The sequence below is a fragment of the Homarus americanus genome, unplaced genomic scaffold (genome assembly GCF_018991925.1).
Source record: "Homarus americanus isolate GMGI-L3 unplaced genomic scaffold, GMGI_Hamer_2.0 scaffold48406, whole genome shotgun sequence".
Classification (NCBI taxonomy): Eukaryota; Metazoa; Arthropoda; class Malacostraca; order Decapoda; family Nephropidae; genus Homarus; species Homarus americanus.
Genome location: NW_024753828.1, coordinates 1,715,474 through 1,741,007, shown reverse-complemented (window position 1 = coordinate 1,741,007; position 25,534 = coordinate 1,715,474). Strand labels below are relative to the sequence as shown.

Below are 25,534 nucleotides of genomic sequence, written 5' to 3'. Positions count from 1 at the left end.
AACTATATTAAAAAAATACAAAAACTATAACCACATAACATCAGGTTTTTTCAAATCTCATAACAAAAAAGTCCCTGAATGTTGAAGGGGCAGGGGCTCATTAAAGGGGTAATTGTCCCCTTGGAACTAACAAAGGTAGATAATAATTGACAAAATTTGCTGTGGAGTGGAAAGTCACTTTGTTATACAGTAATCATCGCACCTTTTACAAATACAGTGATATCTCCGTTAGCCGGAACAATTGGTGCAGAGCATTTCCGGGAATCAGAGATTTCCTGGTAACAAAACGACTCTCTTAAAGCCAGAAAAAATCCCTCATTCTCGGAATTTTCCGGGTAAGGGAAAAATGTTCTTGGACGTTCCAGAAATTGCCCATTGCATCATCTCTCGAACCCGGAAAATATCCCCCATCCTAGGAATGTTCTAGAATTTTCCGGGTAATAGAAAAATGTTCTTGGAAGTTCCAGAAATTGCCCATTACATCATCTCTTGAACCCGAAATAATATCCCCCATCCATGGATTTTTCCAGCCATCGGGAAATTTTTTTTCAGAATTTCCCGGAAAATCGTTTCCAAAACCAAAATTTCCTGGAAAATTTCGGCTTTGGGAACGATTTTCCGAGATAATTTCAATTCCGGCTATCGGAGAATTCCGGGTTTGAGGGATTACGGCTAACGGAGATATTACTGTATATCACTTGTGAACAAACTTTCTGTAATAATTACATGTGTAAATTTTTTTTTTTTAATCGTTTCATCCATCTCTCAGTCAGCCCAAAGGCTAGTGATATTAATTAGACAAAATATCATATACAATAACACTGGTTTGATATTTCCTGAAATAAAAAGACAAGAGATAATACCCCACATATTAATGCATCTACAGCACTTTAAGTTCTTAGTTGAACTCTCATCAGTTCAGGTCAGCTCCCCTACTGTCAGAAGCAGATATCAATCATCACAAGATGAATTTTACTGAACTTAATTGCTTGTCATTAATTTAACTACTGTAATATCTAAAAGTAGTGTCCAGTAAAGCTTCCCTTTCTTCCATACACAACACAGGTACAAGGCACTGCTGTGGTGGTTGACAGTGTTTCCCCAACTGATCATCTTCAATAAATTTACCAACCAGTGACTATACAACTATGGTTAACTGTATATGGGTATAATTGTGTTGCCTATTATTCTACTGATAGAACATTACTCGATTCCAAAATCAGTATTTATATACAGGTACTTTTCAATAATGAACAATAAAGTATCTTCTGAGCAACATACACATCTATGCAGTGGTGAGTATTAATTTCACAGTTTTTTATACTGTATATGCATAAGAGCTGACTACTCAAATGAAGAAGGTTTAAGCTGCATTTCCGGGTGTAAAAATTATACAACCGCCCACAAAACCTTGCATATACGATGTCTAATTCTCAACGTGTTTAAGGTTTTCAAACGCACATCACATCACACGCCAATGACCAAATGACTGCTTAATGACAAGAAAAAGATGTCCTACAACCTAGAGATGATGACAGAAGATATAAACACCAAAGAGGCATGCCATGGGTCGACTCCATGACCCAATACTACCGTACCATATAACACCACATGGGTCACTCCACTCCCTACTACACCACCAGAAACAATGCTATGGCCGTAATAATTTGAGCAGTTGACAGCCAGCACACTCAAAGAGGCAAGCAAACCAACTGCAAAAGTTCTTAAAATAATTATCTCCTCTCAGTATGTTTACTATGTCAATATACTGTACAGTATAAGTAAAATCACAAAAAAAAACACTTTCCCTAATACAACAATGGAGGAAGTTTCTGTAAGATTAATAATAGAATAAACGTTTCTAATTATTCTATTCATACACTTGTTAGGAAAATGCATATTACAAGTGGTTACAAAGCTGCTACATTACACACACCAGGTGACTACAGTAAGTAACCTAAAAATACTAGGTAAAAAAATAGTTACCAAGTTAAAATAATATTAGTAGGTTTCAAGCAACAAAATATTTATTTAAGTTCAAAAGTTTAAAACTGTTAATAAATCTTATTGTTAGATTACAAGTTTTAGGCTGATTATGAAATACCTGTACTGTACTGGAGTTAGTTAAAACAGGTCTATACTGTGAACACTTCAAAACTCCCAGTGGACATACATTTTTAACAAAACATACAGATTCACAGACAATATTGACATCTGATGTGAGGTTTAAGTTTGGGATATTTTCACTCCTCAAGAATATATAAGAACAAATTCATTACAAACAGGGGACATCAATCTCAAAAATGTATTAACCAGGAGAGGAGAACAGATACAGTACTACAAGTTTACCTGGTGTACTTCAGGTCGCAGTCCCAGCAACTGTACACAAAATTAACAGATTACCTTTATGATGTAAATAAATGTACAGTTGCTCACATATGTATTGTTCCTCACCTCACACATGACTCGGTACATGTGGCAACTCTGCAAAGATAGTCAAGGTACCCAACTGGGGATGGTTGGGGGGGATGGAGTGGGGAACTTTGAGTATCACTGCAGTGTTGCCACATGTACTGAGTAGCCTGTGAGGTGAGGAACATTACATGTGCGAGCAACTGAACTTTACATTATTCATGCCTTGACTTACAATATGAAGAACTCAGAAGAAACATAATGTATACTCCAAAGAACATAATGTCAATTAATTGTATCATATGAATGCCATTTCCTTTCTACTAAAATAACAGCGCAATGCATGCAGAACCTTTCTCACACATCTTGGTTATCAATTACTCCTAGACCCCAAATATTTTAGTGATCAATTATCACTTACTGCTGTAACAGGTGAGCTTTGTGATGGCGTTCTCTTAAAAAAACCTATTTGGTTTATTCCTACTGCTTCATACAACTTCACATCATCCATCCATCCCATTAACCCACTAAATTCAACACTCCTATGTCATTCAAGGACTCTTCTGCTTCCTGGTTATCTATCCCATTCACATTTAATGCATCATTCACCCTTTTCTTTCTACAGTACATCCTTTTTGGTTCCCTGTCTCCCTATTACCATCCATTCCTGAATTATACATTCTGTTGACATATCTTTCACTCCCCAATCTCTCAATACATTCATACAACCTCAGTACACCTTATCCAGTTTGTCCAACACTTGTAACATGTCTACATCTCATCATTTCACACATGGACAAAATTTGATTATGAGTATAGGTGAAGATTTTCAAATTGAAACAATTACCATACACAGAAAAAGTAAATTAAGTATAAACAGCATACAGTATTTCCCAAAGCAATATGAAAAGACCGAGACATGCACATACAAAACAGACAACATTATCCACCATTCTTCAAAGTCAGCAGAAGGGCAATTACAATGAGCAACTGTTTATTAAAGTAACACTGCCTGCAAGAACCATTGACATTAAGAAAGATTCTGCATGACTCACTCTGCTGTAAAATATTACAAAGGATAATGAGCACATTCATATATGTAAAAGGTATTCAAGAGACCATATACAGTAAAAGCAGGTTGGTACAGTGCATCAATAGCTCTAGAACCTAAGTTTAACTTGATGAATAAAAGGAATCTCTCCAGGTTACTATCTTACATAATATGAAGTATATTTATCACTTTCCATAAAATATCCCAGGCTATCTAATCGTATTTAAAAAGAAAATAGTGGAATTTGATACTGGCAGTGGAGGCGTCACTCAGAACCAACCAATATCTACTGTTCAAGCATGTAGTAAGTAAAACTTGAAAACATACCCTTACTGGAATCTCTTAATATGGCAAGTTTAAACTTATGCAAGATGTCTTGAATAAAGACGAAAGCTAAGGTACTCCGTTGATTCCATTTTCCCGTGTGATTTTATCAAGATATATATATATATATATATATATATATATATATATATATATATATATATATATATATATATATATATATATATATATATATATATATATATATATATATATATATATATATATATATAATAGACTAATTTAATAAAACTCAAAGTACAGTACATATTAAGAAATTTCCGCTAAGCTATTAACAATCACAAAAATAATATGTATGCAGTTATACAACCCACCTTTCCTGTAGTCCCAAGCAGAGTCCAGCCACTAAGATATACGTCACTACAGCCATCAAGGGAATATAGAGGTCAGGGGCATTGATCTCATGACGGGGCTGCACCGGCTCATCCTGCTCATACCGCACACTCCAATCCTTTACACATGTAAAGATTTATCACAACCAATTCATGTTAATCTAAGGTCTCGTATGACATCAACCTCTAAATAGATTGGTGACTTCTTTCCATCACAACAATCTAGTCTGTATTATAAACAAATTCAACCCACACTGAACAATATACAGGTATATTCTTGAGGCAAACAAAGGGGAAAGATTTAAAGATAGGTACAAATTGAGTTAATCCTATTTTGAACACACAAAAAATGTCAACCATACAGTATTCTCTTAATTACGTTAGGCGTAACAAAATGAATGATAAAATTTTGGCAAAATCTAAAACACACTGCATTTACTTTACACCCAAGTCTTTATTCAAATCCCTGACAACATACACAAAATGCACAGCCTGTGCAATTAAAAACTGCAGGCCAATGTGTACGGCATGAAGAATGTGACTTAATGTAGTAGTTCACACAAGATACAGTATAGTCTGGATTTAAGCGGTTTTTGTTTACGCGTTTGGTCATTTACGCGGTGCCTTGCCAGAATGAAATGTTTTAATTACGCGGTACATTTCATCATTTACGCGGCGAGCGGCTGGAGAGGTCCAGACGCGCCGCGTCATTTTTTACTCACGTGATCCATTCTTGACCATACGCGGGAAGCAGCGCGGTGAGGGGTGAACATTAGGTTGCTCTTATGTTATCGCTGACGTCATATGGCGTATCAGACTGTGATTGAGCCACGCATCCTTACCACCCACGCATTCCCTCCGCCGCTAGCTGTCTAATGTAATGGTCTAATGTAACATAACGTGCCCTGCCACCAGAAGTCGCTGACCTAGCCGGGCCAGTCTCATTGTTCTCAGTCCGCGTATACAGTTCTCTCTTGTGCCCGCTATTCCCCTCACAATGGCTTCCGCTGGACCCCCACCACCCCAGAAAAACCTTGAATTACCTGGACCAAGCCATGATTATGTGAAAGAAATCATCGAGTTGGGGGAGAAAATTAAGCTCATCTTTGACAACGACCCACACAAGCATCAGTATGAAGTGTCTAATAACCATCTGTTGAAAGTTATGGAGCCGTATATCCAGATGTATCTCGACAACATCCATGCTAGTCGTCAACATAGTATTAAGGACTGCTTTGCCCGCAACCCACCACAACCACAGCCAGCCCAAGTCAGTGATAGTGACAGTGAGGATATGGACTTTGAGGGTTTTGTCTGGGAGGCCCTGCAAACCTCTGCGAGTAGTGAAAGTGATTCACCGGAGGGCAACTAATCTGCCCTCTGCCTCGGAACCAGCCTCCATCCACGTGTGCCGACCCATCGCTTCTACTAACGTAAGTGTTCAACACCTTTATATTTGTAGTTTTTTATTTAGATACTGTGTGTGTAAATACCATAATAAAATTATGATGTTATTTTTACTACAAGGTACATACTGTGTCGGAAAAAGTGGAGTTTGGGAGTCGGCCCAGTCTCTATTTCAATTTTTTTTTTTTTTTACGGGGATTAGCCCACCCAGGCACAGGTCACTGACCCACATCAGGGCCAAGGGGGCGAAAATATAATAATAATAATAATAATAATAATAATAATAATAATAATAATAATAATAATAATAATAATAATAATAATAATAATAAAGAACCATAAAGAAATACAAATTGAAAAAAAAATTAGTGAGAAACAATATACAGTATATATGTTGTGTTGTCAATAGTAAGAGAAACAATTGAGACCCTGCAATTGTGTGTAAATGAGGCAAAAAGTCAGATCAGCAACCTGGGACTTGGTCACAATTTTCGTGATGCCATATAGCAGCAGGGTCTACCATAGACAACACATTATGCTTCCAATATCTTCCCAGGCGGTAGTACCTCCCTGTTTGGTAGCTGCCTAATACCTACTACCTGTAATTAATCCCACATGTTCTGTTATTTCGTTTAAGCGTTTCTCGTTTTACGCGGACCTCCACGGGTTCAATTGACCGCGTAAATGCAGACTATACTGTACTTACTCACAGGCTATATGTAGTGAAGGTACCTGCATCTAAAACTGTTCTAACTGGATATTTAGGCTAAATCTTGTATTATTTTCATTCAAGAACATCACCATGACGCCTTTATTTGAGTATACAAAACTAACATCTACGACTAGAATAACAAACCACAGAAAAATAAAACACTGGCAATATGAAGAACCTGCAAAGTGGTGTTCATTTAGAAAAAAACAACTCATAAAATACACTTCTGTTTCACCCTGTAACTCACCGAATGTGTAAATGGAAAGAAGAGCAGTCGGAGTTTCTTCATTACATACGGTGTATCCACTGCAAAATAATACTTGACTTGACTCATGCTGACATACTTCTCCAGTTTTTTGTCCACATACTCCCGGCCCTGACTAGCTAGAGACTGTCCATACTGCATTGCCATATTAGCCACCAGAGGGTCCTGCATAAAATAAATAAATAAAATAATGTTATAATCTATTATGAGTTCAACTACGGTCTCCTATGACAAAATTTATCCATCATATTCTGCTCAGTCAGGACTCTTCTTGAATTTTCCCATTTCTTATTTTTGTATTTCTTATTCCCAAAGTCCTTTTCACTCCATACATTGTGTTATCAAGTATATCCTATCTCTTGCTTCGAATGTGCTTCTTCCTTTTGCATATAGAGTGCCTAAGGTTCATAACCATAAAAGAATGCCTGGTGAACAATTTCTCTATAAACCCATATGCTTGCCTCTTCTGCAGGGGTGGATCCAGGGGGATTCTGGGGGTCCGGGCCCCCCCTTTTCATCAGAAAATTCCAATACTTTTTCTTAATGCAGTATTGTACTCAGGTATTTTGTATTGTAAAAAGTAATATTCCTGGATCCACACCCATTTTGATCACTCTCTCTCTATGCATATATTTCTTTGGTTCAATCCATTATTCCCTTTGTTAACACATCAACCACCAGATAATTACAGGTTTTCATCTAATTTTCCCACTTCAGCACAAGTATCAGGAAACACCAGCTGACTCACATTCCATAAGTACCCATCATTATTTTTCACCAAACTTGTAGTCCTCTCTCTAATCTCTTGCTTTCAACTCTTACCACTACATCCAGTAATAAAGAGGTCCATTTTATTTAGGATATTACAGAACATACTCTATATAAAGACAATACTCATACTGTATAGATTAATTTTTCCTGATGATCCCACAGTATTAACATTAAAACTGAATAAATCAATATAATGTATAAATAAAATAAATACTGTACTGACTTGGAATATCTGTGGTCCTGGAATAGCTCCTGGGTAGGCTCCATAGCCTCCACTAGCCCCCTGGTTTGGTTGTCCAGGAGGTGGGTACCCATAGTTCATGCCACCATATCCTGTAAAGGTGTACTGTCCATATAAATATAGGAGTCACCAAGAATGGGACATAAACTGCATCAATGGAAGTGGGTGAGAAAGTCAACTAATAATTTGCTACCCCTCAAATATTTAACATGAACATATTTATTACCAAAAGGTTATTTCACATACATTGGGTCCCCGACTTACGAACACCCGCCAAAATGAATGAGGTTCCATAAGGTCAATTATTTTAAGAATCCAATATAAGTACAACTGGTTCGTAGAATTTACGTACGAGAACAGCCGTATTTTACAAGACAAGACATTTTTTTTGTCCGAAAAATGGCTAAAAATATCAGCCTGCATGCTATATGTGAAGTTGCAGTCTCCCCCAAGCTGATGTTCCCCCCATTGCTGTCTCCAGCAGGCTAAATTCTACCTAACCCAACTCTAAAATTAAAAATATGTTATTGCTTACTTAAACATCACAGGTATTATTATTTTAATTAATTAAAAAATAATTATGGTAAATATAAAAGGTCATCTGTTACTTCTCTGTAGTGTACTAATGATGATAACCTGAGACAATTAACATCCATACGGAAGACACCCAACTCTTCAGAGGTAACTAAGCAATAACCATTTCTAAACTCTTACAAGCATTACAATCAATTAATGCCATACCTGCAACATTTATTTTTTAATCTATAAATACCTGAAACAAATGAAGATTTACAGATAACTTTCTTTTCACATTTACATCTGTTAACATCGCTGGCAGCATTGTAGCCAGGTTAGAGTCGTCACCATAACCAACAGGCTACTGGGCCAGGCTGTTGTTTTACAACTCATAATTTTGGGTAGATATACGTAACTTTCTTCATTTACTTTTACTGACATACAGGTAGTTCTGCTATAACGCGATAATTGTGTTCTTGTAAAATATCGTGTTATAGAAAATCGCGTAATAGAAATAACAGGGCTTATGGAGAAAATAGGGTTAGGTGCAGATTACTACTCGAAATCGAAAAAAATTTAGTAGTTAGCCTAACACAAAGGATAGCACAGTCTAAATAAATGTTACATTCATATCTAATAATGAAATCATACAGTAAATGTAACACTTTACCTTGAAAAAATATGAATATAACTTGATGAGGGAGAAGGGTGATTTTGAGGTTGATAACACCGAGCTTCTCTTCAAGTGTTATATCCTTTCTTTTACGATCATCACCGGGAATTCTATCACCAGAACGCTTCTTGTTGATATTCTTCTTAACTATATTCACAGTTAATACAGTGGGGTATGCTATAACGAATGGATCCTACTACGAATATTCCTATAACGAACGGTTTCACCTATAAAATTGAGAATGCTATAACGAACGAAACTCCTACAACGAACATTATTTAATTTTTTCTTTTTCTAATTTATTGTTTTTTTATTACAAATATTAATGATCTTCTTTATTTCAGGGGTTTAGATGCATATTTATGCACTTTTTTACAATTTTTACAATTTTATATTATATTTTTCAGTGTTAAGTGGTTGTATTTGGGGGCCTGGAACGGATTAATCCTATAACGAACGAATGCTATAACAAACAAGGTTCTAGAACCAATTAGATTCGTTATAGCATACCCCACTGTACCACAAAATTGGAGAAATAGTAAGCAAAAATCGCGTTATAGCAAACAAGCGTTCGCGTTATACAAATATCGTTCCTAATTCATAAATCGCGTTAGAGCAAATTCGCGTTATCAAAACACGCGTTGTAGCAGAACTCACTGTATATGGACACACCCTTCTACAGACATATTATGAAAAAAGTAAAAGAAATAATTGTCCTAAGAGCAAACACATAAAATGAATGTACATTTCTTTGCACACGAGTTAGCTGGGTTAGTAGGGAAGCAGGAGGATGGCTAGGCAGTTGCTGGTGGGGAGTTGCTAGATAATCGGCGGAGGTAGCGTCGCCATTGCTATGGTAAACAGGGAGTACAGATATACTGTATATGCAAATGGCAACTGTGCTAAACTTTCGTTTGTCTTTTGTTTACTGGTTTCGCAATACAGTATTTTTTTTTGTAACTTACAGCTATTTATTGATATTTTTGTTTATTCCTCACACTTATTGGTAGTGTATATACAAGTATTGTTAAAAAAAACTATGGCAACAGGAAGGAAATACACACAAAAGTTTTTTCCTAAATACTCCCTGCTAAAATGGGGGGCGCGTCTTATATGACCATGCGTCTTATATGGCCATGCATCTTATATGGCCATGCATCTTATATGGCCATGCATCTTATATGGCCATGCATCTTATATGGCCATGCGTCTTATATGGCCATGCGTCTTATATGGCCATGCATCTTATATGGCCATGCATCTTATATGGCCATGCATCTTATATGGCCATGCGTCTTATATGGCCATGCGTCTTATATGGCCATGCATCTTATATGACCATGCGTCTTATATGGCCATGCATCTTATATGGCCATGCATCTTATATGGCCATGCATCTTATATGGCCATGCAACTTATATGGCCATGTGTCTTATATGGCCATGTGTCTTATATGGCCATGTGCATCTTTATATGGCCATGCATCTTATATGGCCATAAAGGGTCTTATATATGGCCATGCATCTTATATGGCTATGCGGTCTTATATGGCCATGCATCTTATATGGCCATGCGTCTTATATGGCCATGCGTCTTATATGGCCATGCGTCTTATATGGCCATGCATCTTATATGGCCATGCGTCTTATATGGCCATGCATCTTATATGGCCATGCGTCTTATATGGCCATGCATCTTATATGGCCATGCGTCTTATATGGCCATGCATCTTATATGGCCATGCGTCTTATATGGCCATGCATCTTATATGGCCATGCGTCTTATATGGCCATGCATCTTATATGGCCATGCGTCTTATATGGCTATGCATCTTATATGGCCATGCGTCTTATATGGCCATGCATCTTTTATATGGCTATAAGGTCTTATATGGCCATGGGTGCGTCTTATATGGCCATGCGTCTTATATGGCTATGCATCTTATATGGCTGGCGGCGTCTTATATGGCTGGCGTATCTTATATGGCCATGCGTCTTATATGGCCATGCATCTTATATGGCCATGCGTCTTATATGGCGCATTCATATGGCCATGCGTCTTATATGGCTATGCATCTTATATGGCCATGCGTCTTATATGGCAGGTCTTACGGCGGCTACGCATCTTATATGGCCATGCATCTTATATGGCCATGCATCTTATATGGCTACATGCATCTTATACGGGCTGGCGCATCTTATATGGCTACGCGCTTTATATGGCAGTGCGTCTTATATACATGCATCTTATATGGCCATGCATCTTATATGGCTATGCATTTATATGGTTACGCATCTTATATGGCCATGCATCTTATATGGCCATGCCTATATGGTTAGTGCGCCTTATATGGCTATGCATCTTATATACATGCATCTTATATGCACATGCATCTTATATGCACATGTATCTTATATGTAATATGTATCTTATATGGCCATGCGCCTTATATGGCAGTAAGGTCTTATATGGCCATGCATCTATATAATATGCATCTTATATGGCCATGTGATCTTATATGGCTATGCATCTTATATGGCCATGCATCTTATATGGCCATGCTGCCTTATATGGTAGTGTATGGCCATGCATCTTATATGGCCATGCATCTTATATGGCCATGCATCTTATATGGCCATGCATCTTATATGGCCATGCGTCTTATATGGCAGTGCGTCTTATATGGCCATGCATCTTATATGGCCATGCATCTTATATGGCCATGCATCTCTTATATGGCCATGCATCTTATATGGCCATGCATCTTATATGGCCATGCATCTTATATGGCCATGCGTCTTATATGGCAGTGCGTCTTATATGGCCATGCATCTTATATGGCCATGCATCTTATATGGCCATGCATCTTATATGGCCATGCATCTTATATGGCAGTGCGTCTTATAAGCCATAAAATACGGTAGTTTGCGTGGCGTACAGGCAAGGTGGAGTGGCGGGTGGAGAGTGATGCATCATCCAGCCACACGCCTTGAAGGAGTGTCAGTAGACTTTACCCTCACCACAATAACCTGCGTGATCAAGTACAAACTGTTGTTTTTTGCTTATTAACTCTTTTTCTGCCCTCATCATGGCTCCCAAGTGCAAACCTGATGCAAATGCATCCAAGAAATGGAAATTACTGTACAATGGAAGTAAAAGTTGATGTAATTAAACTTTCTGAAAAAGACTAAACACCCTCAGTCGTTTGTAAAGCGTTGGGCTTCAGTCTGTCAACGATCGGAACAATTTTGAAAGACAAACAGAAAATTCTTGAATATGTAAAAGGATCTACACCAATGCACTCAACTGTAACAAAACAAAGAAATGGATTGTTAATTGAAATGAAAAGATTGTTAGTGATATGGGTAGAAGATCAAAATCAACGGCATTTGCTTCGTAAGACTAACCTTGATTCAAGAAAAAGCGAGAAGCTTGCACGCTGACGTGAAGGCTAAATGTGTTGGTGAAAGTGATGGGGAAGATTTTGTTGCAAGTAGGAGCTGGTTTAATCAGTTCAAGGCAAGGGCAAATAGAGTGTTTGAAAAAAACACTGCCCACAGTTTGTTCCCAATTTCGGGGCTTTGAAAATGATGTTGGGGAAGTGACACAGAAAGTGGTAGACCTTGGGAATCAACTCCAGCTTGATATTCAGGAGGATGATGTCACACAGTTGCTTGAGTCTCATGCTGAATAATTAAGCAATGAGGACCTGATTGAACTGGAGAAGCAAATTTTGTCAGAGGATGTAGAGGAAGCTCAAACTCCAGAACCAAAGCGACTCGTTACAAAAGAAATGGCAGGCGGTTTTAAGCTTATTGGAGAAGGATTGTTTAAATTTTAACAGCAAGATATCAGCACATCAAAGATTCACCAAGATTCACAGAAGTATAACCGAATGTCTACGATGCTACAGAAAGATTTATGACAAAAAAGAAGAAAGTTTCAGTTTAATCATCCCAATAAAGCCTCTGTCACTCCTATAAATGCCCATCTCCACATCCAAGCCAGTCCCAGGTTTCAAATTAAGTTTTAAACTTTAATTTCGAGATTCCTTTACTGTATTTTGTCATTCAATTTCTTCTTTTCTCTTAAATTATTGATTTGAGATGTATAAAAGGACTTAGGCTATGATATACAGGGGGTCCCCGGGTTACTTACAGGTTCCGTTCCTGAGGACGTTCTTAAGTCGGATTTGTACGTAAGTCGGAACACATGTGATGTGCATACCGTACTTACAGAACAATGTTGAAAATCCCACTATATCATAGCCTAAGTCCTTATATACATCTAAAATCACTTAATTTAAGACAACGTAAGAAATAAAATGACAAAATATAGGAAATGAAAGTAAAAAAATAAGTCATCGGGTAAATAAAATACAGCATGCCCTTAAAATTCGCGGACCTCGATTATTCACGGATGACACGCTGGATGTACCCAAGAATGTCTAAGAGTAGTTTTAAAGTAGCTGGTAATTTCACAGCCGGGACAGGGAGCCATTTGTTCTAGACAGTACAGTGATATCTCCGTTAGCCAGAACAATTGGCGCAGAGCACTTCCGGGAATGAGTGATTTCCGGGTAACGAGACGACTCTCTCAAAGCCGGGAAAAAAATCCCTCATCCCAGGTCATTTTCCGGGTAACAGAAAAATTTTCTCAGAAATTCCAGAAATTACCCATCACATCTTCTCTGGAACCAAGAAAAATATCTCTCATCCCTGGAATTTTCCGGGTAACGGAAGTTCCAGAAATTGCCCATTACATCATCTCTCGAACCCGGAAAAAAATTCCCTCATCCCCAGAATTTTCCGGGTATCAGGATAATTTTCTCGGAATTTTCCAAAAATGTGCCCCTGGGAAAATTTCAATTCCGGCTATCGGAGAGTTCCGTGTTTGAGGGATTCTGGCTAACGGAGATATCACTGTAATTTCTTTTACCTGTATTGTTTATGTGTGTGTGTAGACACACACACAAAATACATACAAATAAGTAATAATGGGAAAATCCTCTCACAAGTAATCAGAAACAAAACAAAATTGTATTTGTTATTAAAGTTACAACAAAGCACAGAGTTAACTTGAGGATAGACCCTAACATTTTTAATACATTTTGTTGTCTTGTTTCTGATTATTCGTGAGAGGATTTTCCCATTATTACTTTCAGTATTTGTATGTGTTTCGTGTATGTGTGTCTACACACACACACAAACACATACCAGCATTATAATACAGGTAGAAGAAATAATTGTCCTAAGGGCAAATACATAAAGGAAATACTGTATACATTTCTTTGCACACGGGTGAAAATGTACCCTCCTCCCTTGGTCAGTAAATGTTATTCACAGATTTGACTATTCGCGGCCATTTTGAGAACCTAACCCCGAGAATTTTAAGGGCATGCTGTTCTGTAAATTTCAAGTTTAACCCCGTTTGTATTGGCGGGCATTCGTAAGTTGGATGTTTGTAAGTCGGGGACCCCCAGTAGTGCACATATGGTATGTGTTCCGACTTACGTACATTTCCGACTTAAGGACATCCTCAGAAACGGAACTCATTCAGAGCCCGGGGACCCCTTGTACTGTGCTTAATTTCATTCTTACTCCCAATATACCACATGTGGTACAGTGTGGAGTCATTTTAATATTCACAAGAAAATTTTTTTCATCCAGAGTTACTGAAAATGTATTATGGAATCTCTATGCACGTAAAAACTTATTCCTTTGTTTATTTCCTGAACATAATAGGACTGCCAGTGACGATCTCATAATTACCATTAAATCTTTTTAAATGAATACATCAACCTCTCATTATGGAAACTTAATCAAAGCAATGCTAAGGAGGGCTAACTTACTGACCAGCCTACATCACTAACCACAATTTTGTAATCAGTTAATTAATCATGAAGATTATAATATAACAACAAATTAACAGTACAGTACCACTGACCAGAACAAAATCCAACTAAAGTACAAATTTTCCTCGGCCATCTCCGTAACTAAAGAAACATTATTCCTTAACCCGAGTATAAAAACCCAGAAGTAAATACTGTACTGTACTGACAACAACAGGAGTGGTAGTAAGGTTCTCTAATTTGTAATTGAAACCTAACAAATTCTATGTAAAAATATGAACCAATTACACAATCGTATAAAACAAACGATAGATACCCAATCCCCTCAAAACATCATCTACAATTCATTTACTGTATGTACTGTCCTTGGTTACAATATCTCATAAATTAAAACAGTGTACTGAACTTGTTACCTTGGTTTCCATAGTCATAATTTTGCCCACTTGTATCTTCAAAGAGTTGGGGCGGTGCCTGTTGTTGCCGAGGTTGCCCGTACTGATCATACATATTTTCTTGCATGTCTCCTCCACCTAAAGTTGACGATGGGTTGTCACTTGCTACTCTTCGACCACGAGCTAAAATAAACATGGGGAAAAAGAAAAAATATATATTATTTGACAAAGAACATTAATACTGTAATACATTATAGTACACTATAATACATTTGATGGTAGAAAGGGGAGAGGTAGACTATACCTGTATGGAGTGAGGCAGTAACCACAGTACAGTATTTAAGAATGCTGGATCATTCAACCTGAGCTTAGAAAAAAAAAAAAAATTATATATATATATATATATATATATATATATATATATATATATATATATATATATATATATATATATATATATATATATATATATATATATATATATATATATATATATACATACACACACACACACAGTCGGCCCTTCACATACGCGGGTTTAGCATTCACGGATTCGCAAATACGCGGATTGCCCCGCCGGAGGAATATTCTGTACATTGAAGTAATTGAAGTACATTCAAATCGCGCGCCATTCAACTCGCGCACCGAACACGGGACACCGCCCGCTCCCGCAACCTCACACACACACGCATAGCTCTCCCTCACTCAGTCAGTCTCGCTGTAACCACGCTTGTGTTGACATCAGCATTGTAGTTGCAAAAATATTACATTTCCGTGAATGTATTATATCAAGCACAGTATGAATAGAATATCACTAATATAAGAGTATTTTAACCGAAAACTACTAAAAAAACGAGTAACATATCTTGAACATCGGAAGGCTAGGTAAAGTCTTTTGTTTTCATGTAGTTTATCCTAATTTACATTGAAATGCATTACGTTTCAGCAAAACTACTATTTATTTCTGAGAATATGGAAATGTAATATTTTGCTGAAATGACGTACGTATTACAGTGGAAAGTGACGAAAGCAATGACTCGCTTTCTTTCGTTCAAAAGATGTTACCGTAATCGCTTTTCGAATGGTTTTCAGTTAAAAAACTGTTGTATTACAATAATATTCTATCCTAATTCACTTGTGATGCAACAGTTTTTTTAACTGAAAACCATTCGAAAAGCGATTACGGTAACATCTTTTGAACGAAAGAAAGCGAAAGTCATTGTTTTCGTCACTTTCCACTGTAATACGTACGTCATTTCAGCAAAAATATTACATTTCCGTGAATGTAGTATATCAAGCACAGTATGAATATAATATCATTGTAATATAACAGTATTTTAACCGAAAACTATTAAAAAAACGAGTAACATCTCTTGAACATTCGAAGGTTAGGTAAAGTCTTTTGTTTTCGTCATGTATTTTATCCTATTTTACATTGAAATACATCACGTTTCAGCAAAACTACTATTTATCTCTGAGAATATATTCATTCAGGCACAGTTTAGGTAAAATATGCATGTGCTGTAACATTTTTTTAATTTAAAACGATTCGAAAAACACGTACCCTCTAGCCCTGTTCAAGGAGAAGACTGGGAGGAGCTGTTTGGTGCTTAAGACGATGACAAGGAAAATGATTTTGATGGGTTTTAATGAAAATATTCAGAAAGACCCTGGCACTGTCAAGGATAGTGGCTGCTGAAGGCTTCCGGGACATGGCAGAGGACGAGATTAGGGAGCTAATTGAAGAGCACGACACTGAGCTGACCGAGGAGAATCTACAGGAGTTAGTAGACTCAGGCAAGGAAGAGGAAGCGAAAGGGAAAGAGGATGAGGAAGAGCACCAAGAAATAACGTTGGAGAAGTTGGGGGAGATGACCAGGAATATTGAGGCACTGAAAAACCTGGCCTATAGTATGGACCCCTCCATGGTGCGCGCCCTGAAATTCATGCGAGGGATGGATGACGTTTTCGCTCCATACAAAAACTTCATGGAAGAAATGAAAGAAAGAGACGACAACTCCCCATCACCATGTTCTTTGATCACCGAAGGAGAGATTTAACACCATCAATCACTGGCGACAGTGAGGAAGCAGCTGAACCCACAGTCGCCCCCACTTCACCACCTGTTATGGAATTGAGTGGCGATGAGCCCGATGATCCCCGCCCTGTCGCCGAGGAGAGGTACGGTACAGTAAAGTGAAATTCTTATCTCTTTTTTTAATATCTTTTCTTGCCATGTTTATTGTTTGTAAAAATGCACAGCACAGTACAGTTCAGTACAAGTGCTGTACATAGGAAGTGGAGGTGCAGTTATTCACAAAGCATTTGTGTTTGTTGTCGGCAGTAGTGACGGTGCGGAGGGAGGGGAGGGAGCGAGTTGGGAGGAGTGGTGAGGTGACCTTGGACGCAGGAGCAGGGACGAGTGGAGATGCCAGCCAATATATTTCGGGTGTATTAATTGTTTTTATAGCTATTTTTGCATTTTAATATTAAATACTGTACATTACGTTTCAACAAAACTAAGATTTATTTCTGAGAACATAGAAATGTAATATTTTTGCTGAAATGATGTACGTATTACAGTGGAAAGTGGGATAAACTTGTGACGCAAGCAATGACTCTCTCTCTTTCTTTCGTTCAAAAGATGTTGCCGTAATAGCTTTTCGAATGGTTTTCAGTTGTGGGATTATAAGGCTAATGATAAGATAGATTATTATTGTAATACAGTACGAGTACAGTACAACAGTTTTTTAACTGAAAACCATTCGAAAAGCGATTACGGTAAAATCTTTTGAACAACGAAAGAAAGCGAAAGTCATTGTTTTCATAATTTTATCCCACTTTCCATTGTACAGTAATATGTACGTCATTTCAGCCAAAATATTACATTTCCATATTTATTTCTGAGAATATATTCATTCAGTCACAGTTAAGGTAAAATATACTTGTGATGTAATATTTTAATGAAAATGCGGTATCGTAGTTTTCTTTTGTATCAAATTTAATTAACAAAGATTGATGTTTCAAATGTAATGAACAAAAATTTATGGACAGTATCTATAAATAAACTTTAAAAAATGAATACTTTATGTTTTACATCGTCCTGTGTATACCATACCATGCATTTGGCTACTTTGGGCTAGCTATGATGACGCAAGAGATCTGCCCTGGCGACTGTACCGACACTCACAGCTGATGGTGCGTTGGTGGGTCGTTTCCATTGTTTACTGGTAGTTACTGGTAAATATTTTTCAACCTAACGAAACTATTACCCGTTTAGAGGTCGACCCCCAATTTTTGTCAAATAATTTGGTCTTAAAAACTCAAACTATACACAGGTATATACGGTAAATAAGGACATGGGGGGCCAGGGATTTTTTAGGGGGGGGGGTTAGCAATAGTACACGGATTTTTAACATTCACGGGTATCTCTGTTACCTAACCCCAGCGTATGTTAAGGGCCGACTGTATGTGTGTGTGTGATATATATACTTTATGTATGTATGTATGTATGTATGTATGTATATATATATATATATATATATATATATATATATATATATATATATATATATATATATATATATATATATATATATACTTCATTTTTAGTCCATATAACACGTGGACAAGAATCGAACCCTCGACCTACTGGGTGGGACTAGGGAACGCTTACCGGCTAGGCCACAAGGACACTAAAAGCAGTTCTAGACTCTGTTATATTTCACACAAAGCCTATTCATCGAGCTGATGGCGCCGTGAACCTCATTGGGAAACTGCCCGTGCCTCTTATGTGGTGTCAGTAGCATTTTACCGAATCCAGCTGGTATATGAAACGCGAGGTACATATATATACTTCATTTTTAGTCCATATAACACGCAGACTTTGAACATATAATCAACGACCTCACCAGCAAGGAATCGAACCCTCGACCTACTGGGTGGGACTAGGGAACGCTTTTTTTTTCCAAATGACACACGCATTTTCTATACCAAAACGTTTCCAGTTAATGTAGTCTCCATGTATAATTAGAAAATTATGGGGGCCCCATGTGCATTCAAGTGACTACATTAAAGGTAAGTGCTCAGTCACACTGTATCCATTCCTCATTATTTATTACTTTTACTGTACTGTATTTCATTGTAGATTTTCTATTTATTTATTTTTTTTTTTTTTGTCGGACTTACGACCTGGATTTGGGTCCCTAACCCCGTCGTAAGTCGGGGTCTAGCTGTATATTGTTCTAAACTCAGGTTGAATGAAACTGTAAATTATACATTATATCATTATAAAAAACTCAGCTGTATAATGATAAAAGTTGGTGAGAAAAATCCAGACACAATAAAAGTTGGTGAGAGAAATCTAACTTTAATTTTTGTACACTGTGATAAATGGTTGGTGAGAAATCCATTTTGTAGCTTTTTGACACATGATAAAAGTCTGAGTTTTTGTAATGCAAGTTGAGATTTCTCTCACCAACCATTTATCATTTTGGAAGTAAACAGCTTTACAGGAATCCTTGGGGATATTTTTGTTGTCATGAAGTTTTTCAAACTGGTAAATCCCAGAAATGAAAAAATCATCTCCCCAAAGGAGCAACACACCAACTTTTATGTGTCAAAAAGCTGAGTGATACCAAACAACATAAAAATTCCCAGACTGGGATATGCTGATGATTCTACAATTTCTTTGTTGTCACTAACCAGTCCATAATTGAGGTTAGCAGAGAAATAGAAAGGTTTGAAGCAGCAACAGGTGCTAAATTAAACAAATATAAAACAAGTATTATGGGCTTGGGTGAGTGGAAGAAGAGAGATTTATGGCCTGTGCTGTGGATGAGATCAGCAGAATATTCCAGAATTTTAGGCACTATATATTATGAAAATTACGAACACACTGTTAATATGAATTGGAACAAAATCTTGGAAAATATCAGCATTACTGTAAATTGTTTATCAAAAAGAAAATTATCCTTGTACCAAAAAGCAATTATTGTGAACTCAAAAGTTTTGTCCAAGGTATGGTACCTATCCCATACATTTCCATTAAATAAAATGTACTCACAGAAAATTGAATCATGTATTTTTAAATACATATGGAGTGGTATGTATCAGCCAATTAAAAGACAAACTCTGTATTTACCTGTCAAACAAGGTGGTATTGGTGTAGTTAATGTGTTTTGTAAAGCAGCTGCTATATTATGTGCAACTTTCATAAAAATTGCTTCAGACCATGAAAAGAGGAAATATTTAACTCCATATTATACAAGTATAAGGACCAGCTCCTCATTCAAGTCACATCACTCTATCCCCCTGTATCTCTTACTTTGGGTAAGTTTCTTACACACTAGGAAGGTTAGGTTAGGTTAGATTTTTTTAGATTTTGAGGTTTTTCCATTGTTTGACCTTCCACTTATTTTTCAATACCTCAACTACGTACTGCTTATTTCTGACGGCAATGAAGGTCATATTTGTATTTAACATGATGATTTACACTATGAAAACCCTTTTTCAAAAGGTAATTACAGTAGGTGGTGGCTCATGTGTTGTGTGTTTTTCTCATTTTTTTTTACGGGGATTAGCCCACCCGGGCACAGGTCACTGACCCACATCAGGGCCTGGGGGGCGAAAATATACTACCGGTAATAATAAAAATAAAAATAAAAATAATAATAATAATAATAATTCAGATACGGGGTATGTAAAATTTATAATAAAAAATACAAAAATAAAAATAATAAAATAATAATGATGATAATAATCACACTGCAACAATAATAATAATAATAATAATAAAGAAATACAAAAATGAAAAAAACGATCAAGAGCGAGAAACAATATACAATATGTATGTTGTGCTGTCAATGGTAACAGAAACAATTGAGACCCTGCAATTGTGTGTAAATGAGGCAGAAAGTCACCTTGGTTGGTTGTGCTCTAGATTATATTGTTTGAAGTTCTCTTATATTTCTTATGTTATGTCATGTCTGGGTAATTATTCGCGGTCCCACTAATTACCCAAATGAACCCAAATGTAGCCACAATGAAGTCAAATTATGGTCATACAAGCGTAAATCAGGCTGTGAATCACTTCTCGATTAGTATTTGGTGTCATAAAGTCACAAAAAATTAATAAACTTAATTTAATCTGAGTTAGATTAGGTCAGGTTAGGTACATGCACGCGATCTATTAACTCACATTAAATTAAGTTTTCCAATTTTTTGTGACTGTGACACCAAATTCTAGTCGAGAAGTGATTGGCAGTCCTATTTATTCATGTAGGACCATTATTTGACTTCATTGCGGCTACATTTGGGTACATTTGGGTTCATTTGGGTAATTAGTCGGACCCATTATTCGTTTTAACACACCCTCGAATAGTTTAACGAGAAGTTTGATTTCTGTTGTATTTTGATGTGTTTTGTTCAGATCTGTATCATTTTCGTTAACCACCCATCACATTTTTTTTTTAATTTTTCTCTTACCATTTATTAGATCTCTTCGAGAAACAAAAGAATATATGTATGTGTATTTAGCGGGACATTCCAAAAATAAACGCAATATCCACGATATATTTGTTGTAAGAATCACAAATTTTTCTAAGTCCCAACTTGATGTTATGGATGGAAATTACATAACACTGTGCATCTGTAGGATGTGGCCTGTTAGGTTAGTGCATAGACCTTGTTTAGTTTTTACCTTTCTTCTGAAATTTTTTTTGTGCTATTTTTCTTGGTGTTTTAAATGATTCTGACATTTATTTTTGGTGAAAATCACTCGTTTTCAGCACCCCCTACCCCCAAACCCTGCATTCCCAACGTGGCCCCCTACATTGTTGGGGTGGAAGGGGGGGGAATAACTAATAAAAGAAAAAAAAAAGTGATTTGCCCCAAAGATAATCATCTAAAACGGCAAGAAAACTAGCAAAAAGTACATTTTTCATGTGAAAAAAAGGTGATGGGTGGTTAACGAAATATTACCCAGATCTGACCTTTGTTTCCATGGGAAATGCGTCGTTTTTGAAAAGAGATGCAAGTCATCCTTGATAAAAAACGGCTATTTTCCATCAAAAACGAAGGTGAGATATGAACAAAATACATCCATATACATCAGAAACCAAACATCTAGACCCCTAGCTTTGACTAAATTAAATTAACCTAACCTAAGCTAACCTCACCCCTGCAGGTGGCAGGCAGTGTGACATGCCTCACGGCTCCAGACAGCTCGCGGTGGGACAAGAAATGGCGGGTGGAGATTTATTGATCAATTTCTTAAGCGTGACTCACTTATGCGAATTTTCTGAAAGAAACACGTTTCCAAAAAGGTTCGAGGGTTGAGGAATGTATATATTAGGTAGAAATTGCCGAAAAGTAGGTGCTTCTATGCGATTTGAAAATGTGCTAAGCCGAATAATAACCTATGTTTATTTTTCTTCAGCTAATTCTGTTACTTAAGATTAATCAATCTTAATTTGTAATTTCTGTTTATTCTGTTTATTACACATCTATGGATACTGATGCTGCACTAAGTTGAATAAAGCCTCCCAGTGCCCACCTTCTTTTTTATAAGTGGCAACTACTAAACAGTCACCATAAGTTACAGTGTTTTACTACTACAATCAGTTACATAATACGAGTGAACTTACCAGCTCAGATAACACCATCTACAATACACTACACATTACCTTTATAATCTACTTGTATTACATTCTATTACAATATAATTCATAGATATTACAGTGTGTTTCTCTACGTGAAGATTATATTGAAGATCTAAAGAGGAGAGGATTATACCCTTTTTATTTTTACTAGGCAGGTTAGGGTAAAGGGAGTGCGGGGTAGGTAGGAGCCATCTGCTGCAACAGGCAGGTCATGCGCCTCTTTGTACGTACACTTACGCTGCCTCCCTCCTGCTATCGAGTAGTCCATTTTGTCCAACACCGTAACCCCCAGGAAAATGCCGTAACTCACACTAAACAGGATAAAGGATGACCCGGCCAGCTGATGTTGACAACCATCTACTCACCACCACTGCCAACACACACACTGGCTTGAAAATAACAATCAAATGAGAAATTAATATTATTCCACTTACATCTCTAAAACATATTTTTTTTTCATTGATATTAATATTTTTTCACAAGTACAGTTATAATTTTTCATGTTCAAGATGCTGTGAAACTCGTAAAAGATTTTATTTAAAGACCTTCTCGTGGCGGCAAATTTAAAGGGGCAAGCTGCAAGATTTTGGAAAAGACTGATGAACTGGGAATTCTTATTTCAATTGGATTTTCATAGACCATTCGAATTCGTGTACTATTAATAGTGAATATCATTTATTTAATATTCTTTGTTTTAATTAGATTATTGGGTGTGCGCCTGTAGGTCCAAATATTCAAATAACTACTCGTTTTCTCACTAGTTTATGCTACCTGAAACAACGGGGTAGCATCACACTATGCCACTATGACGCTGTAACCGGTGACGACAACTGCCACTACAAAGAATATCAATCCCTGACTCGATCTCAACAGCTTATATACATGAGACTGCGCCTAGGGTACAGGTACCTATGGGAGTACATTGGCAACCCTGAGCCTCACCGCACTGTTTGTAAACTTTGTGGCCAACCCGACTCTCACACCCTCTCTCACTACATCCTCACTTGCCCTATGACCTCCTCCTATAGGTCCCCAGCCGTTACCAACACCTCTTCCCTCCCAGACCAGATATCCCTCCTCCTAGTCACAGGCCTGGCATTTGACATTATTAGGGACCTGCCACTCTTTGCCATAAACAGATGAAATGTACCGGGAACTTTCCCCCCACACACTCATCATTCTCTCACTTTATGTAACTTGACAAAACCTATGACCCTTCAGGCTTTTACGCCCTTAATGTACGAGTCATAAAGGCAAGTATGAACTTTTCATACTTCCCTGTTGGGCGCTGTAAACGCTTCTGCGCTTCACCTTGCACAGGATGTAAGGGGGTGCCCAATAAACTAGCCCCCTCGGGGGCAAATCTGAAATCTGAATCTAACTAGTTTATGCTATACAGAGCAGCATAGTGGCTTTATTCCAGAGCATTAGAAACAACTTGTTATATATTATAAACAGTACAGCCAGTGCTTAGCAAAATATCTACTGTCATGAAATAAGTCACACTTGAGATATTTAGCCAGTGTGAGCTCATTCAAGACCAGATTTGACCAACAGTGACGCAGGTAGATACATTCTGGAACCAGTACTTGCCAACATGTGAGAGACCCAACACATTACAGAGGGGAGCAAACACCCAAGCCACTTGACCTCATCATAACAAACGAGGAGGGTATGGTGGCCAAACTGGAACACCTTGCCCCAGTTGGCACCAGTCACCATACAGTGTTGTCATTCAGATTTAACTGTTACCTAGTTCAAGATAAGGCCAGGCCAAGGTGCAAATATTACAAGGGAAATTACAATGGGATGAGGGAAGAGATGAGGGGTATTAACTGGCCTGACTTATTAAGGTACAAGAACGCAGACACTACGCTGAATATCATAACTAGTAAAATGACCCATTTGATCGATAAATATATACCCAAGACCAAACCCAGTGCTTCTAGGAATACGAGGGGATCCCTACACATGAACCATGCGGCGGTCGACAAAATTAAGAAGAAAACCCAGAAATTCAAGACGTGGGTTGGGTCAAACGATGAGCAAGACAGGAGGGTCTATGCAAGAGCCAGAAACCAAGGAAAGATAGAGTGTAGGAGGGCTGAAAAGGAGTTCCAGAGGCTGGTTGCACGCGAGGTCAAGTCAAACCCAAAGGCGTTTTACCGCTATGCAAAGTCGAAATTGAAAACGCGAGTAGGAGTATCAGACCTGAGGCTTGAAGTTGGTAGTTACGCAGATTCTGACCAGGATAAAGCTGAGGCATTGAACAGCTTCTTTTCCTCAGTGTTCACAAGAGAGGATGCAACTAACCTTCCTGCGTTTGAGGACAGACGGTTCGACACAGCACTGACCCACATTGTGTTCACAGAAGAGGGTATTAGAAATAAACTGTCCAGGCTAAAGGTCCATAAGAGTCCCGGACCTGACATGGTGCATCCTAGAGTGCTAAGAGAGCTGTGCAACGAGCTTGCAGAGCCCCTGAAGATTCTGTTTTGTAAATGCCTGGATGAACAAATGGTCCCCAGTGAATGGAAAGTGGCTTATGTGAGTCCTATCTTCAAGAAGGGCGATAGTCACTCCACGAACAACTATAGACCGGTGAGCCTGACCAGCATAATATGTAAAGTACTTGAGAGTATTATCAGAGATGCAGCGATGGAACATCTACTACGAAACAACCTTGTAAAAGATTGCCAACACGGTTTTATGCCGGGCGCTCTTGCTTAACACAATTGCTCAAGGTATTGGATATTTGGACCCATATTCTAGAACGGGGTGGTAATATCGACAATATTTACCTAGATTTTGCCAAGGCTTTCGACAGTGTACCCCACGAAAGGCTGAAAATCAAACTGGAAGGGTACGGAATTCGGGGAAATGTCCTAGCGTGGATAGAAGACTT

At 37.6% G+C, this 25,534-nt stretch overlaps 1 protein-coding gene across 4 annotated transcripts in view; it reads right to left on the bottom strand.

Annotated features, from left to right (window-relative positions):
* The window catches only part of LOC121855569 (protein YIF1B-A-like), a 42,190-nt gene extending 19,158 nt beyond the window's left edge, over positions 1–23,032 (bottom strand). Inside the window, exons 1-6 of one of the 4 annotated variants that reach the window (XM_042350572.1) lie at positions 22,940–22,991; positions 15,273–15,330; positions 14,990–15,151; positions 7,519–7,628; positions 6,507–6,689; positions 4,123–4,259 (exon numbers count right to left, since the gene is read on the bottom strand). In XM_042350572.1, the coding sequence (XP_042206506.1) occupies positions 4,123–4,259; positions 6,507–6,689; positions 7,519–7,628; positions 14,990–15,095 (536 nt within the window). In that variant the 5' untranslated portion in view covers positions 15,096–15,151; positions 15,273–15,330; positions 22,940–22,991. Of the gene's footprint in view, positions 1–4,122; positions 4,260–6,506; positions 6,690–7,518; positions 7,629–14,989; positions 15,152–15,272; positions 15,331–22,860 lie in introns of all 4 variants that reach the window. The other 3 variants (XM_042350571.1, XM_042350570.1, XM_042350569.1) reach the window with 3 other exon arrangements.
* Positions 23,033–25,534: the final 2,502 nt, after the last annotated feature.